The following is a 14,899-nucleotide window of genomic DNA, read 5'->3' on the forward strand; positions in this document are numbered from 1 at the left end:
CCAGCTGAGCCAAACACACTTATACAAGCTCTCAAAGAAAAAAATGGAGAGGCTCAATGTCTGTTGAGATGGATGCGTTTGCGCGCAATCATACTTTTGATTTGGTACCTCGAACTCCTGATCAAAATGTTATTGGCTGCAGGTGGATCTATAAGAACAAGTACAACTCTGATGGAACACACAAGTCTTGTAAATCTAGACTGGTGGCGAAGGGGTACAATCAGAAGCTTGGTTATGACTACACCGACACGTTCAGCCCGGTTATAAAAGCCACGACCTTGCGACTTGTTCTTGACATAGCAGTGAGTCATTCATGGCCGATCCATCAACTTGACGTCAACAATGCCTTTCTCCAAGGCACCCTCACAGAAGAAGTATATATGGATCAACCTCCGGGGTTTATTGATCAAGATCATCCTGATCATGTATGTCGCTTACGTAAAGCCATTTATGGCTTGAAACAAGCGCCGCGAGCATGGTACACTGAACTGCAATCCTTCCTTCTCAGCCTTGGTTTTGCAAATTCACTTGCAGACACCTCTCTTTTCGTTCTTCAACGAGGTCAGGAGCTGGTTTATCTTCTCGTCTACGTGGATGACATCCTTGTCACTGGGAACTCAAACACGGCGATCAACAGGATTCTAGAGTTACTGGCCGCAAGATTTTCAGTTAAAGACCCTGAACCGCTGAACTAATTTTTGGGTCTTGAAGCACATCGGACGACGAAAGGGTTACATCTCTCGCAGCGGAAATACATACTTGACTTGCTCCACAAGTATGATATGACCAACGCTAAACCTGTTACCACTCCTATGGCGTCTGATCCAAAGCTCACACTTCACTCTGGTACGATACTTTCTGATCCTAGAAAGTACCGACAACTGATAGGAAGCTTGCAATATCTTCAGTTCACAAGACTCGACATTGCTTACGCTGTCAATCATCTCTCTCAATTCATGCATCAGCCCACTGAAGATCACTGGCAAGCGGCTAAACGTCTCATTCGTTACCTGGCTGGGACACCTACACATGGAATTTTCTTCAGTGCTAACAACAAGCTCATACTTCATGGTTACTCAGACGCGGATTGGGCAGGTGATGTAGATGATTATGTCTCAACAACCTCTTACATCATCTACTTGGGAAGCCATCCGATCTCATGGAGTGCTAAGAAACAACAAGGAGTCGCCAGGTCGTCAGCTGAAGCTGAGTATCGTGCGGTTGCTAATGCTGCCTCGGAATTAAGTTGGATATGCAACATTCTTACTGAGCTACGCGTCCCTATACCATCAGCACCAGTAATCTATTGTGACAATGTTGGAGCTACTTTTCTCTGCGCAAATCCTGTATTCCACTCTCGCATGAAACACATTGCCATAGATTATCATTTTGTTCGAGGTCAAGTTCAACATGGAGCTCTTCGCGTGTCACACGTCAACACCAAAGATCAACTAGCAGATGCCTTGACGAAACCACTCTCTCGAGCTCGTTTTCTTGATCTCATAGGCAAGATTGGAGTGATAGCTCTCCCTCCATCTTGAGGGGGCATGTTAGAGATATACAAGAGATATCGTCGGAATTACAATCTCATCACTTTAGGAAACTTAGTTATTGTCTTAACCTAGAGTTCACATCTCTTGTATTGTACATATTGGCTATTGCCGTCTCTTGTGAATAATAAGAAAGATATATTCTCTACACTATTCACGGAGAAAAAAAACAGTTCACGCTTGCTTCACCAACTTTGTTACGAACTCATTTCTCGTGTTTTCCCCTTGTTCTTCACAATCCATTTATTAATGTGCATTTCAACATTTCTTTGTTTAGTTAGGTATAAGCAGATACCTTCTGTTTTTAACAATTTAATAATCATAAATATATGTATGTTAAACCTTATAAATTCAGAGACCGAAACTAATGTTTCACTGGATTATATTTATGTCATCACTATACACAATCGTTTAACCAAGTAAAAGTAGCCTACTGATAAATGAACTTGGACCATGGTGCAGTGGCGGAGACAGAACTGATTCTCAAAAAGGTCAATAATATTAGGATAAACAAATGATTAAAGGAAAATGTTTATTAACTAGGTGCATAGAGAGTGTTTAGACTTAGATCATGAGGATCATATTACAAAATTATCTGTGAAACTTAAATTATATAAGCATAAAAATTAAACTTGTCAAAAGTCACATAGGTCAATTGACCCCCTCATGTCAAGCGCTGCTTCTACCACTGGCATGGTGTAAACCCGTTAGATTTCTGTGGGGAACTAAATTACTTTTATTTGACCATTTTGGGTTTGGATTTCGTTTATACCTTTTAGATGGTAGTTCAATAACATATGATCTAGTTATCCTTTGACTTTAGTCTAAAAACATTCCAAACTAAAGTCATGCATTGTGATATCCAGTTTATTATATAAGTGCGTTTTTTCCGAATCGACATAATATACAGAAATAAAAGACACAGCTATCTAAACTATTAAAATTGAAGTACAAAAAGTACTTAATCCTTAGTTTTGCACAATAATTACAATAGAATGTCATCTATCTTATTAAAGCTGAAGTACAATTTCGGTGTGTTTGGATACTTGGATAAGAGTATTAAAAAAATTTGGTGTGTTTGGAAACATGGATTGTAGTCTTTTTTAAAAAATTAATTTTGTTTGGAAACAAAGATGGTAATGTTAAACAGAAAAAGTAATGGACTTAAGTTATTAAGTCCATTATAAAAGAATGTTTTCAATATATATAAGAAAAATACAATACAAGCCCAATTTGAAATACCAACTCAAATTATGGTTTTTATATTTCATATTAAGTTTTTAAAATATAATATATGTAATTATTTATATAATAATACGTATTAAATACTATTAATTATATGATTACTTATATGATGATACATATAAAATACGATTAATTATATGATAAAATTATACGATATATAATAATGACTAAGGATGGGTTTTCAGACATCCATACGGGCTTGGTTCTGATCGGTTTGTGTTTCAGGTTTTCGAGGTCAAAGATTTCAGTCCTATTAGGATGTTTCTAAATTTTTGTTTGAGTTTGATTCGGATCTTTGCGGGTTTGGTTTGGGTTTGGATAATCTATTTAAATTATTTTTAAAGTTTTAAATCACTATATATTTTAAATTTCTCAAAATCTATAAATAAAGTAATATATTACCTATAAATTTAAATAACATATGTCAGAATACCTAAGCTTAACATATCAATTGGTTTGATTTAAAATTTTGGATACGAAATCAATAATTATTTTAAGTATTTTGGTGATTTGAGTATACTTTAACTATTTCAGATATTTGTTTTTGACTATCTATATATATTTTCAAGTATTTTAAACCAATTTAAAAGTATCATTCTTGATGTTTTATATACGTTAAATATAAAATAATTAATATATAAGTACATAAATCTATTTTTAGATAAATTCAGGTACATGAATACTTCGGTTCGGATCCGATTCGGTTCTCTAACTAACAAAATTTTGAATAATTCGAATATTTAATCAATTTATGTTCAGGTTTGGTACTATATTTATGGATTGTTATCAGTTCTGTTCCTCGAATTCATTTTGCCAAACCCTAATAATTACATGAAAAACAAATATCATCATATTTTTAAAAATATACATCCGCGGAAGTGCAGAGATCAAAGTCTATAATCATTTATTATAACAACAAACCAAATAAATATGTTGATTAAAGAGCGAATAAAACAAAATTAGAGAAATACATAGTTTACCAGAGACAGTCTATGTGTCGGATTTATTATAAAGAAAATTTTATTAAAATAAATAAATTCAGTAATTACAAACGAATAATATATTTTATAAAAGTAAAAAATAATACCCGCGCTTTCGAAGCGCGGGTCAAAATCTAGTTAGTATTAAACTCTGAGTTTTGATCATTATAACTAACCGAGATTTACGATTTTGTTTTTCTCCCTTAACCGAAATTAGACCTATTAATAAGGAAAGATTTAATTAGTCCCTATATTATAGAACCTTCGATTAGTATATCAAAAGATTCCGGTCCCTATATTGTGCATTTATTAGGATAATAAACTTAGCGATTATTAAAAGATTTGATTACACGAAGAATCTAGGAACTTCCAAAATTATGTGATTATATTCCTAAGGATATATATTTTGGTTACATATTTGATCGACTAAACCACTCCTATTAATATGCATACCTAACGTCTTCATCCATACTTCTACCCATTGGAGGATGGAAAAACATCAAGAATTAATAATTTTACTCTCAGTCCTGCCAGAAGAATGTATAGATCAACCATCCATTAATTCTTACTAAATTGGGTTTACTCTTATGAATGATGACAAGCTTCTCACTTTGATAGAATTTCAGTATGTTTTAAGTGGATCACTTAAACCATGTTTGCAATTGGTACGTTTTGAAATCTTCTCATTTCATATTTTCATGGTTACCGCAGACGTGATTGGTCAACTAATTCTCTAAACTTCTCGACAGTCGACACTAAAAGAAGCTTATTTTCTACATATTCACCAACGAGAAAGAAGAGACATCCAAAAAGACTCTCACATAGTAAGTATCTTATTCATGTTACTCTTTTATTTTGTCTGTCCTATGTATACAAGACTATGATACTATAAAAGTAATGAATTGTTGGTCAAAATATGATTTGAAAAAATAAATGGTAAGCAAGAAAATAAAATATTAATTAAACGATTAGGCATATGTATAGATATAAACTTCTGTTCATCTACTAATATGAAAAGCGCTAGAGTTTGTATAGATTTAGAGTTTGTCAAAAATCATATTCTGATGTAACACACGCTAGCTTAAACAAGCCAACATAATGAGCTACTGGACTAACTACCGAATTTAGTAAAATATGTTAAATCGTTTAAATAAAATATAAATTTGTAAATGTAGTATAAAGTATAATTCGTAAAATGATGAAATTATCAGATTACTAAATCAACATTATTAAAACTGAAGTATAAATTATGTTTATTTGGAAACATAGATAACAATTTTTAAAAATATGTTTGTTTGGAAACTCGGATAGTAGTAAAAATAGGTTTGTTTGGAAACATGAATATCAGTTTAAAAAGATAGGTTTGTTTGGAAACATGAATACCAGTATAAAAAGATATAATATTGTTTGGAAATATAGATAGCACTATGTTAAAAAAAAGAATGAATTTATTTTATTAAGAAAAATTAGAAATTTATTATATTATGAAAAACTATATATTTATGCCAACTTTAAAATATACGGAAATGAGCCAATCTAATTATCTAAAAACATCATTTGTCTAAAATAATCATAAAACAAAATTTAAACTTTATATACATATTTCAAATCAAAATAATAATTTACAAAAATTGATTTAAAATAACATATATTCAAAAAAACATTTTTACTAAAATATTTTCCAATAACCATTATTAAAAATATTTTCAATATATGTGATTATTGAAAATATAATATATGTGATTATTTATATGATAGTACGTATAAAATACTATTAGTTATATGTTTGATGTGTTTTTAAAGGAAAAAAATAAATTGTGAATTAGGGGTGGGCGTTCGGATACACATTCGGGTTCGGTTTAGGTCTGTTTGGGTTTCGAGTTTCCGGGGTCAAAGATTTAAGTCCTGTTCGGATATTTCTAAATTTTGGTTCGGATTCGATTCGGATCTTTGCGGGTTTGTTCATATTCGGATAATCCATTTAAATTCATTATATACTTTAAATTTCTCAAAATATATAAACAAAATAATATATTACATATAAATTTGAATAAAATATATCAGAATACCTAAACTTAACATTTAAATTGGTTTGATTTAAATATTTGGATAGAGAATCAATAATTATGTTAAATATTTTTGGTAATTTGAGTATACTTTAACTATATTAGATATTTACATTTGACTATCTATACATATTTTCAATTATTTAAACCAACTTATAAATACCATATATATTCTGAAAGTTTTATATACATTAAGTCTAAAAAATAATATATATAAATATATAAATCTATTTCAAATACATTCAGGTATCTGAAATACTTTAGTTCAGATCAGATTCGGTTTCAGTTCTCTAAATACAAAACTTTTGATATTTAATCAATTTTGGTTCGGGTTTTGTACTTTTTTTTGGGTCAGGAACGGTTCGATTTTTTAGATTTGGATTTTTTCTCAACTCTAATATTGACATGAAAAACACATATATTTTATAAAAATATACATCCGCACGGGCGTGCGGGTCAAAATCTAGTATATGTTAAATTAATCAATACTATTAAAAGAGAAAGAGTCCTAAAAAATCTATCTAAGCAAGTTGTTTGGATCCTTTCATCAATTAATTAATTTTTTGGCCACACCTAATATTTCTCTAACTATAGACTAACAATAGTTAATGCTTTCTAACTATGCATACACACTACTTTTACCATCTTTCTTTTTCTGAATCATTTGTTATTTTACCATACATACATATATTGATATATATGATATCTTTTTGGTATACTAAATTTTTATACCTACATAAATCCATTATACTAATTAATTCTATATCAATACATTATACTAACATAACATCTGAGTCTCACGACCAAAATGTTGCTGATTTAATCTAATAAACAAATCGATTGAGATTTTTTGGATGTCGTTGGATTGTTTTCAATATTACATTTTATGCCATACATTTATTTATTTATCTAAAAATTATTAAATGTATTTTGGTATAGAAAATGTCAGTCATATATACGTATTTCATTACTAACACGTAAATATACAATAGAGAAAGCATATTATTCGATTTATGTTCCTTATATATGTAACATTTAATTGACTGGTTGAGCATACATTCATATTTTAATCACTTTTCGTATATATAATATGGATCATGTGTTTTATACTATAAATATTAAAACATACATTTTGTACAATTATCAAATTCTTGACCTTCTTATGTGTTTTATACTATATAATACTAGAATGTCAATATTACCCTTCTTACGTTTTATAGAATACAACTTAACAATTTCAATCTAATGTATTATATGACAGTTCACATATGTTAATAAAACATCATATATCATATTACAATGCACATAGTTTACATCACAAAATTTAGTCATTTTTGTAACATCAATATACATAGATAACCAAACATCATATATACTTATTACGAATTTAATATGGTCATATATATCAGATTGGCTTTTTATCTCTACCTATTAAACAATAAACCATAAACAATCATTGAATATTCTCATAATTATACAACAAAATTTTAACCAAAAATAATTAACCCAGCAAATGCAAATATTGGTTGTTTAATAGATGATATATCTGAAATCTAATCTAAATTATGAAATTTTCTAATTTCTACTTCATTTCATGATATTCTAAAAATGTAAATATTCCTTATGAGCTTAAAATGATATTTACACACAAATTTACGTTATATATTTACAATGTATAGATTGTACTTATAACATACATTTTTACTGTTACTCTATAACAAAATTAATTTGTATTAACAACATGTTTTTCCCAGATTCTCCTTGGCTAATTTCAATTTTAAAAAAAAATATTAGATAATTTGAGGTTTTCAGTTTAAATATTAAATAATTCGGATTGTTCGGATAAATATTTTGTATAATTTGGATAATTTTTAATATTTTGAAAAATGTATTTGGGTAATTTGTTTTATAAAAATAATTTTAATATATTTGGTTATTTAGAAATTAAATATAGTTAATATTTGAAAGTATATAATTTGTATTTTAAATATTCAGATACCCATTTGGTTATTTGTTATTAATGAAATTCAGTTCAATTTTTTTTTTTCATTTTGGTATAGTCCGGTTCACGGATCCGGATATTTGTCCAAACTAATACAATATTTTATGTAAAAGTTCATTTAAAAAATATTTAATATTGAAAACAAATCCGCACTTGGATGTGCCCTAATTTAATTTAAGCATATGTTTTGTTGTTGTAATTTAATTCTAACAGCCACCAAATAGAAAATCTTCTTTATGAGTTTTGACCAGGCTAGCTAAAAACCGAGTTTGTGGGAGATCCAATGAAAGTGGTTTGGTTGGGTTAGCTGGTTAGGGTTAGGTTTTATATTCGTGTCGCGACCAAAATCTCAACTGCTAATCACGTGCATGTGGAGTCGTTAACTGTAAATACGTAGTCAAACACTATATAGTGTCTTTCCCGGCCAATGATCCAGTGACAACTAGTCACATGTTCTTCCCTGCCAATGATCCAATGACAACCAGTCACATGTCTCCATTAATTTAATTTGTAGGTGATTGCAAGTTGAACTAAAGACTCTTATAAATAAGTTTGGACATTTTATAAGTTAATTTTGATTCATTTCATTATTCTTTTCGATTCGATCCAAAATATCTGAATATTCTTTAAGTTTTAAGAGAAAGCAAATATTAAAAATCAATATCCATTAAAATGAAATAAATCACAAATACTAAATTTTGTTTTAGAGTCAGATATCCTCTTTATTCCAACTTTTATATAAATAAATAAATGTATATCTACAATTAAATATATAACTTTATAGTAATTACATAAAGTTATATATATTTTTAAGTTCAAAAAATATAACTTTATGTAATTACTATTTTAGCATATAATTTTATTAATTTTATTTATAAAATTACTTATGAAAATATTAAATTTAAAATATAAATCCTAATAAATTTTCAATTTTCTAAAATTTTATGTTTTATAAAAAAAAAATTAATTTTAAAATTTTGTGAAACATATGTTTCAGTAATCTTTAATGTTAATTATATTATGTAAAATATATTTTTTGAAAACAAACTTGTATAGTTTTTTTAGATTTATTTTTACTAAACAAAGTGAATGAAATATGCATAAATATTCATAAATATCTATAAATGTTTCGGATATCCGAAAACTGAATATCCGTATTTTTCGAAACAAATTAAAATATACATAAGAAAATAGGATATATGTAAAATCCGAAACAATTCAATAGATTTGAAAATTAATTATGTTAGTATTCAATTCGTATGTTTCAAAAAAAAATAGTATTCAATTCGTACACACCACAACTTATAAATTCTTAGGTAACAAATATGGGTTGTTGCATAGTCTTTACTCTTTAGAGCTACATACCATATAGAACTAACTAGTGATCGCGAATGAAATTAAAATACCTTCAAACGAATAACACATGAGTGTACAAAAATTATAAATATATTCATGAGAAGATTAAGCATTTGTAAAATAGTGAAAATCAAATTCTACAAAGCAAATAACCTTTATTTATATGTAAAACCAGAATGAAATTTGTGTACAACAACACTATGAAACATTGGCATTCTCCATAATTTATGAAAATTTGTACATATATATCTATACTATTATTTGCGAAATGATTTTTCGCGACGTAACTCTCACGTTAAAAGTTAGACTGGCTAATATCAATACTACCATTAATGAATAAAATATATAATTAAACTAAAAATAAAAACGAAAATTAAATTCTTGATTAGATAATTGATTAAAATCAATAATAGTTAGATTTATCCAAAATCTAAATATATTTTAAAATCTATACTATTATTTTCGAAGTGATTTTTTGCAATAAAGCTCTCACGTTAAAAGTTAGACTGATTAATATCGATACTACCCTTAATGAATAAAATATATAATTAAACTAAAAATAAAAACGAAAATTAATTTATTTGATTAGATAATTGATTAAAATCAATAATAGTAAGATTTATCCAAGATCTAAATATATTTTAAAATATAAATATAATTCCTATATGTATGTTGTGTTGTTATCTGGAATTTTTTAAAATATAAAGTTGAAAACAAAAAGTATATAACTAAATATTAATAAAATAACACCTAGTATACCTAATTATAAATTTTTTTTTATGGAAATGTTTTTCTTTAACAACGAAAAGTCATATGATAAAAGATGTAAAAATGGGCCCATGAAAGGCTCAAAATGTTAATTATTCTCAGCCCATTTTGCGCTACCGAAATGGAAACTTTCCGGGTCTTTTACTGCCTTTTGTGCAACAAGTCTCTTATGATTTCACAGCAGAAGCGTTGAATTGAATCCCTGCGTTTTCTTCCCCGGATCGACTCCACTCTGGGGATCTCACTTCGTGTCTCCTCTCTGGATCCCATCTCTCCATCCACCCAATTTCTCAAACCGTTGTTGTTTAAAACAAAGGTAATTTTTTGTCTTCTTTCTCAATTTCACAGGTTTACCTTTGTTTTATCTTCCACTTGTGGGGGTAAAAATGGGGCCCCACTTGTGGTTATCTCTTAGCCTATGTTGTTCTTTTGTTACATTACGTTAAATGGGTCTGCAAAAGTTCTGAGTTTGCAACGATCAGCGTCTTCTCTTGTTTGTGTGTGGTCTTACATTTTGAAAGGGAATGTCTTGCGATCACTCCTGTAACTTTGGAATTCTGTTTTCTTACTCTGGTTTTCTATTACATACTCTGTTTGTCTGAAAAGAAACCTCAAAAAATTCTCTCTTGACATTGGTTCTTACTTGGGTTTAGTTTCTTAGGTGAAGTTTCAATTTTTTTGTGTATTGATGTCTATAATTCTCTTTGTTACTTACATAATATATTTTCAATATAGTGTGGCCTACCTTCACTTTGAGATTCATTTACTTGCATTGACGCAGAAAAGTATACCTGCAACAAATCATTTACTGTGTTCATTCTTTAAATGTGAACCTTAGGACAAGACTGCTTTGAATTTCCATCAGTGTGTTAACTGCACTTTGTGTGATCCACTGATGACTAGTGTTGGCTGCTTAGGGTCCCGCCCTTGTCTTTTCTGTTTTTTTTTTATTTATTTCTTTTTGATAGAGAGAATATTGCTCTGCTTTCCTATTGGAGGCTTTTCATGCCTGGTGAATAGTTACTATCCACCGACTTTCTCAGGGTGATCTCTCTCAGTACTAAAGTTGGCTTTACTTGTTGTTTTATAGGCGTACACACGCTACTTATCTTGTATAGTAATATATCTACTGTAGGAGATTGTTGAAGGGTCAGATCCATCTTTCACATGAGGTAACTTGTATCTGTGCATTGCTTTACTTTAGATCCAAGAATACTGACTTTATCTGCTGAATTATTTCTTTTTTTTTTTTGCTTGCTTGTGATAGATTTTCTTAGGCGGTGGAAGAGGTGAAACTTTTGAAATTTTAGTCAACTTTGCAGCTCAACAGAATCTTCTAAGAAGCTACCTCACTAGACAGGTGATTTAAAAAAAAAAGATTCTCTTGCATCTGCTGCTGTTAACTCTTAGATCTCAATCTTTTTCCTGTTTCTGAAGTTTCCTTTTGCCAACTCTACTTATTCTTGACTTCGTAGTGGTAAAGATAATGCTTCTGTAGAAAGGTAGGTATTGTTAGCAATAACACGAGGAGATGGCTTTTTATTCTGAGGAGAACAAGAGTGAAGACTACCTCTTCAAGATTGTTCTCATAGGTGATTCTGCAGTCGGGAAATCAAATTTGCTCGCAAGGTTTGCTAGAGATGAGTTCTATCCCAACTCAAAGTCGACCATTGGAGTGGAGTTTCAGACGCAGAAGATGGATATCAACGGGAAGGAGATCAAAGCGCAGATATGGGACACGGCGGGACAAGAACGTTTCAGAGCAGTCACTTCTGCGTATTACAGAGGTGCTGTTGGAGCTCTTCTTGTTTACGACATCAGCAGAGTGCAGACTTTTCAAAGCATTGGTAGATGGCTCAACGAGCTACACAGTAAGAATCATCACACACACTCACTCACAAACAGAGAAACTCCATTTTCTTTCTTAACATCTACTTAACTGTTGCAGCGCACTCTGATATGAACGTTGTGACGATCCTGGTGGGGAACAAGTCGGATCTGAAGGACATAAGAGAAGTACCAACATCGGAAGGGAAGGCGTTGGCAGAAGCGCAGGGGCTCTTCTTTATGGAGACGTCAGCGTTGGACTCGTCTAACGTGGCAGCTGCATTCGAGACAGTTGTGAAGGAGATATACAACATACTGAGCAGGAAAGTGATAAGCTCACAGGAGCTAAACAAGCAAGATCCTGCCTCGCTTAGCAATGGCAAGAAAGTTGTGATTCCATCCGAGGGTGAGTCCAAGAAAGGTGGGTGTTGCTCTAGGTGATAGACGCTGATATTTGTAGAAAGCTTAAAAAAGGGAATCTGTTTGAATTGTTTCTCTGTCCATGCTGCCTGCCTGCCATGAATGTTGAAAATTTGAGCTGTGTCTTGTGGTGTGGAAGTGTTTAGGTGTAGCAAGAAATCTGTAAATTTTCAACTGCAGAAGCTTTATGAAAACTCAACACTCACTCCTATCTATAAAGTTTTCCACTTTCTTGTTGTTCAACTTGTGCAATGATCATATTGATGAATCCATGATGATGATCAGTCTTCTGTTATTGTCACTTATGATGGTTACTGTGAAACTCATTATAAATCTTCTTTTAGTATGCTAAATGACTTGAATATAAATAGAGTAAGATGCATGAGGATTGTTATTCTTCTAATCAAGCATTTGTCATAGGGAAGAGGATCAAATCCAGCTGTAGACTGAGATTGGTAAAGAAAATATATAAAAATGGGAGAGATGAAGTTGCAGTTGCAGAGGTCACACGTGCAGCTGCATGTGAAGACAGATTGGCTCCTCTACACATGATTGCATTTATCATCTAGTACGGATTCAGCACACCATCATTATCATCATATGCAAATTTTTTTTCTTTCGGTTCTAACCGGGCATTTCGTAACTATTGTCTTACGCTCCACAACCGTTTAGCATTTGCTTATAGGTTTCATCGGGTTTGATTCGGTTTAGTGGTCTCAGAGATCTCCGCAAGTCCATTCAAGGCCTAAATATAGAAAGAGAGTTAAACCTTAAGCATATTCTCAAGTGAAAACACAAAATTTTGGTAAGTAGCTGTTTTATGACATCAAACACAAACAATGCTGAGACTCTAAAGCTAGAACCTCGTACAAAAACATATTATTTCACAGGTTTTAGCACTGAAACAAATCACAATTTTGTCTACACCTTGGATCTTTTGCTTCAAGTAGCTCTCCAAGGTAATTGGGTCTTAGCCACAAAACACTAGAACATTTCACCAGCAAGAAAGGCGGAAAATATACAACAATTGTTAATTTATCGCGTTTTGATTGGGCCTTTATCGGACCGCATATATGAGTTAAATCCTGCTCCAACAAAACCATCTCTATTCTCTCCGTGTATATTGGCCTACCTGGTATCAAATATTGAAAATAGGGTAGTGGTTCTGTATCACCTTGAGAAGTGTACTATGATCTTTTTGCTTTGCGGGTGACTGGCCATGGAGGAGAAGCAAGTTACGAACGCCTCGACTATTATTCAGTGTTTGAGTTGTGTTGTTCGTAAAAATAATCATACTGCTTTCAGCACCATCTGATATGTGTACTTTTCAAAAAATTTCTTAATGTGTAGTCTTATTATATAATTCTCTATAAAATGAAAACTTTTTAAAAATAACAGTTTAAAAAAAAATATTTGAAACATATTGATGAAGTATTCTGACCTACTACTCATATATCAACAAAAATTCTTGTTATCATAATCTATAAATCACAATCTCAAATCTACAATAGTTCTCTATAAAATTAAAACTTTCCAAAAATACCAGTTTAAAAAAATATTTAAAAATACATTTTGATGAAAAATTCTGAAAGAATACAAATCTATCAACAAAAATTCATGTTATCCTAATTTTAAATCACAATCCCAAATCTACTATATTTCTCTATAAAATGAAAACTTTTCAAAATAGCAGTTTAATAAAAAATATATATATTTAAAAATACAATCTATTGATGAAAATTCTGAAAAAAATACTCATCTATCAACAAAAATTCATGTTATTCCTAATTTTTAAATCACAATCACAAATCTACAATATTTCTCTATAAAATAATTTTTTTTTTAAAATAGCAGTTTAAAAAAAATATTTTAAAATACAACATATTGATGAAATTTTTTGAAAGAATACTTATCTATCAAATTCATGTTATCCTAATCTCTAAATCACAATATCAAATATAGTATATTTCTCTATAAAATGAAAACTTTCCAAAAATAGCAGTTTAAAAAATATATATATATATATATATATTTAAAAATACAACATATTTATGAAAAATTCTGAAAGAATTTTCGTCTATAAAAAAATGCATGTCATCATAATCTCTAAATCAAAATCCTAAATCTACTATATTTCTCTTTAAAATGAAAACTATCCAAAATAACAGTTTTTCAAACAAATATTTAAAAATACAACCTATTGATGAAAAATTTTAAAAGAATATTTATATCAACAAAAATTCATGTTATCCTAATCTCTAAATCACAATATAAAATATACTATATTTCTCTATAAAATGAAAACTTTCCAGAAATAAGAGTTTTTAAAAAATAAATTTAAAAATACAACCTATTGATGGAAAATTCTGAGATAATACTCATCTATCAACAAAAATTCATGTTATCTTAATTTTTAAATCACAATCTCAAATCTAAAATAGTTCTCTAAAAATGAAAACTTTCAAAAATAGAAGTTTTTTCAAAAAAAATATTTTAAAATACAACATATTGATGAAAATTTCTGAAAGTATACTCATCCATCAACAAAAATTCATGTTATCCTAATTTTTAAATCACAATCTCAAATCTCCTATATTTCTCTATAAAATGAAAACTTTCCAAAAATAGTAATTTTTTAAAAGAAATATTTGAAAATACAACCTATTGATGAAATTTTTCAAAGCT

General features: G+C 29.8%; 1 protein-coding gene across 2 annotated transcripts; it reads left to right on the forward strand.

Moving 5' to 3' along the window:
* Positions 1-10,124: 10,124 nt before the first annotated feature.
* LOC108811496 (ras-related protein RABA5a) lies at positions 10,125-12,452 on the forward strand. 2 transcript variants are annotated; one of them, XM_018583545.2, is made up of 5 exons: positions 10,125-10,283; positions 11,058-11,139; positions 11,235-11,327; positions 11,443-11,838; positions 11,916-12,452. In XM_018583545.2, the coding sequence occupies exons 4-5, from the start codon at positions 11,499-11,501 to the stop codon at positions 12,233-12,235; spliced, it is 660 nt and encodes a 219-aa protein (XP_018439047.1). In that variant the 5' UTR covers positions 10,125-10,283; positions 11,058-11,139; positions 11,235-11,327; positions 11,443-11,498; the 3' UTR covers positions 12,236-12,452. The 2 variants fall into 2 exon arrangements, with proteins under 2 accessions (XP_018439047.1, XP_018439048.1); XM_018583546.2 differs by having other exon boundaries at positions 11,466-11,838.
* Positions 12,453-14,899: the final 2,447 nt, after the last annotated feature.

Source organism: Raphanus sativus, chromosome 6 (genome assembly GCF_000801105.2).
Source record: "Raphanus sativus cultivar WK10039 chromosome 6, ASM80110v3, whole genome shotgun sequence".
Taxonomy (NCBI): Eukaryota; Viridiplantae; Streptophyta; class Magnoliopsida; order Brassicales; family Brassicaceae; genus Raphanus; species Raphanus sativus.

Bases quoted from the DNA above. Each gene is read 5' to 3' on its own strand.
- LOC108811496 (XM_018583545.2), top strand. From the start codon at position 11,499: ATGGCTTTTTATTCTGAGGAGAACAAGAGTGAAGACTACCTCTTCAAG. The intron at 11,839-11,915 runs GTAAGAATCATC...TAACTGTTGCAG, and splicing joins ATGGCTCAACGAGCTACACA to CGCACTCTGATATGAACGTT.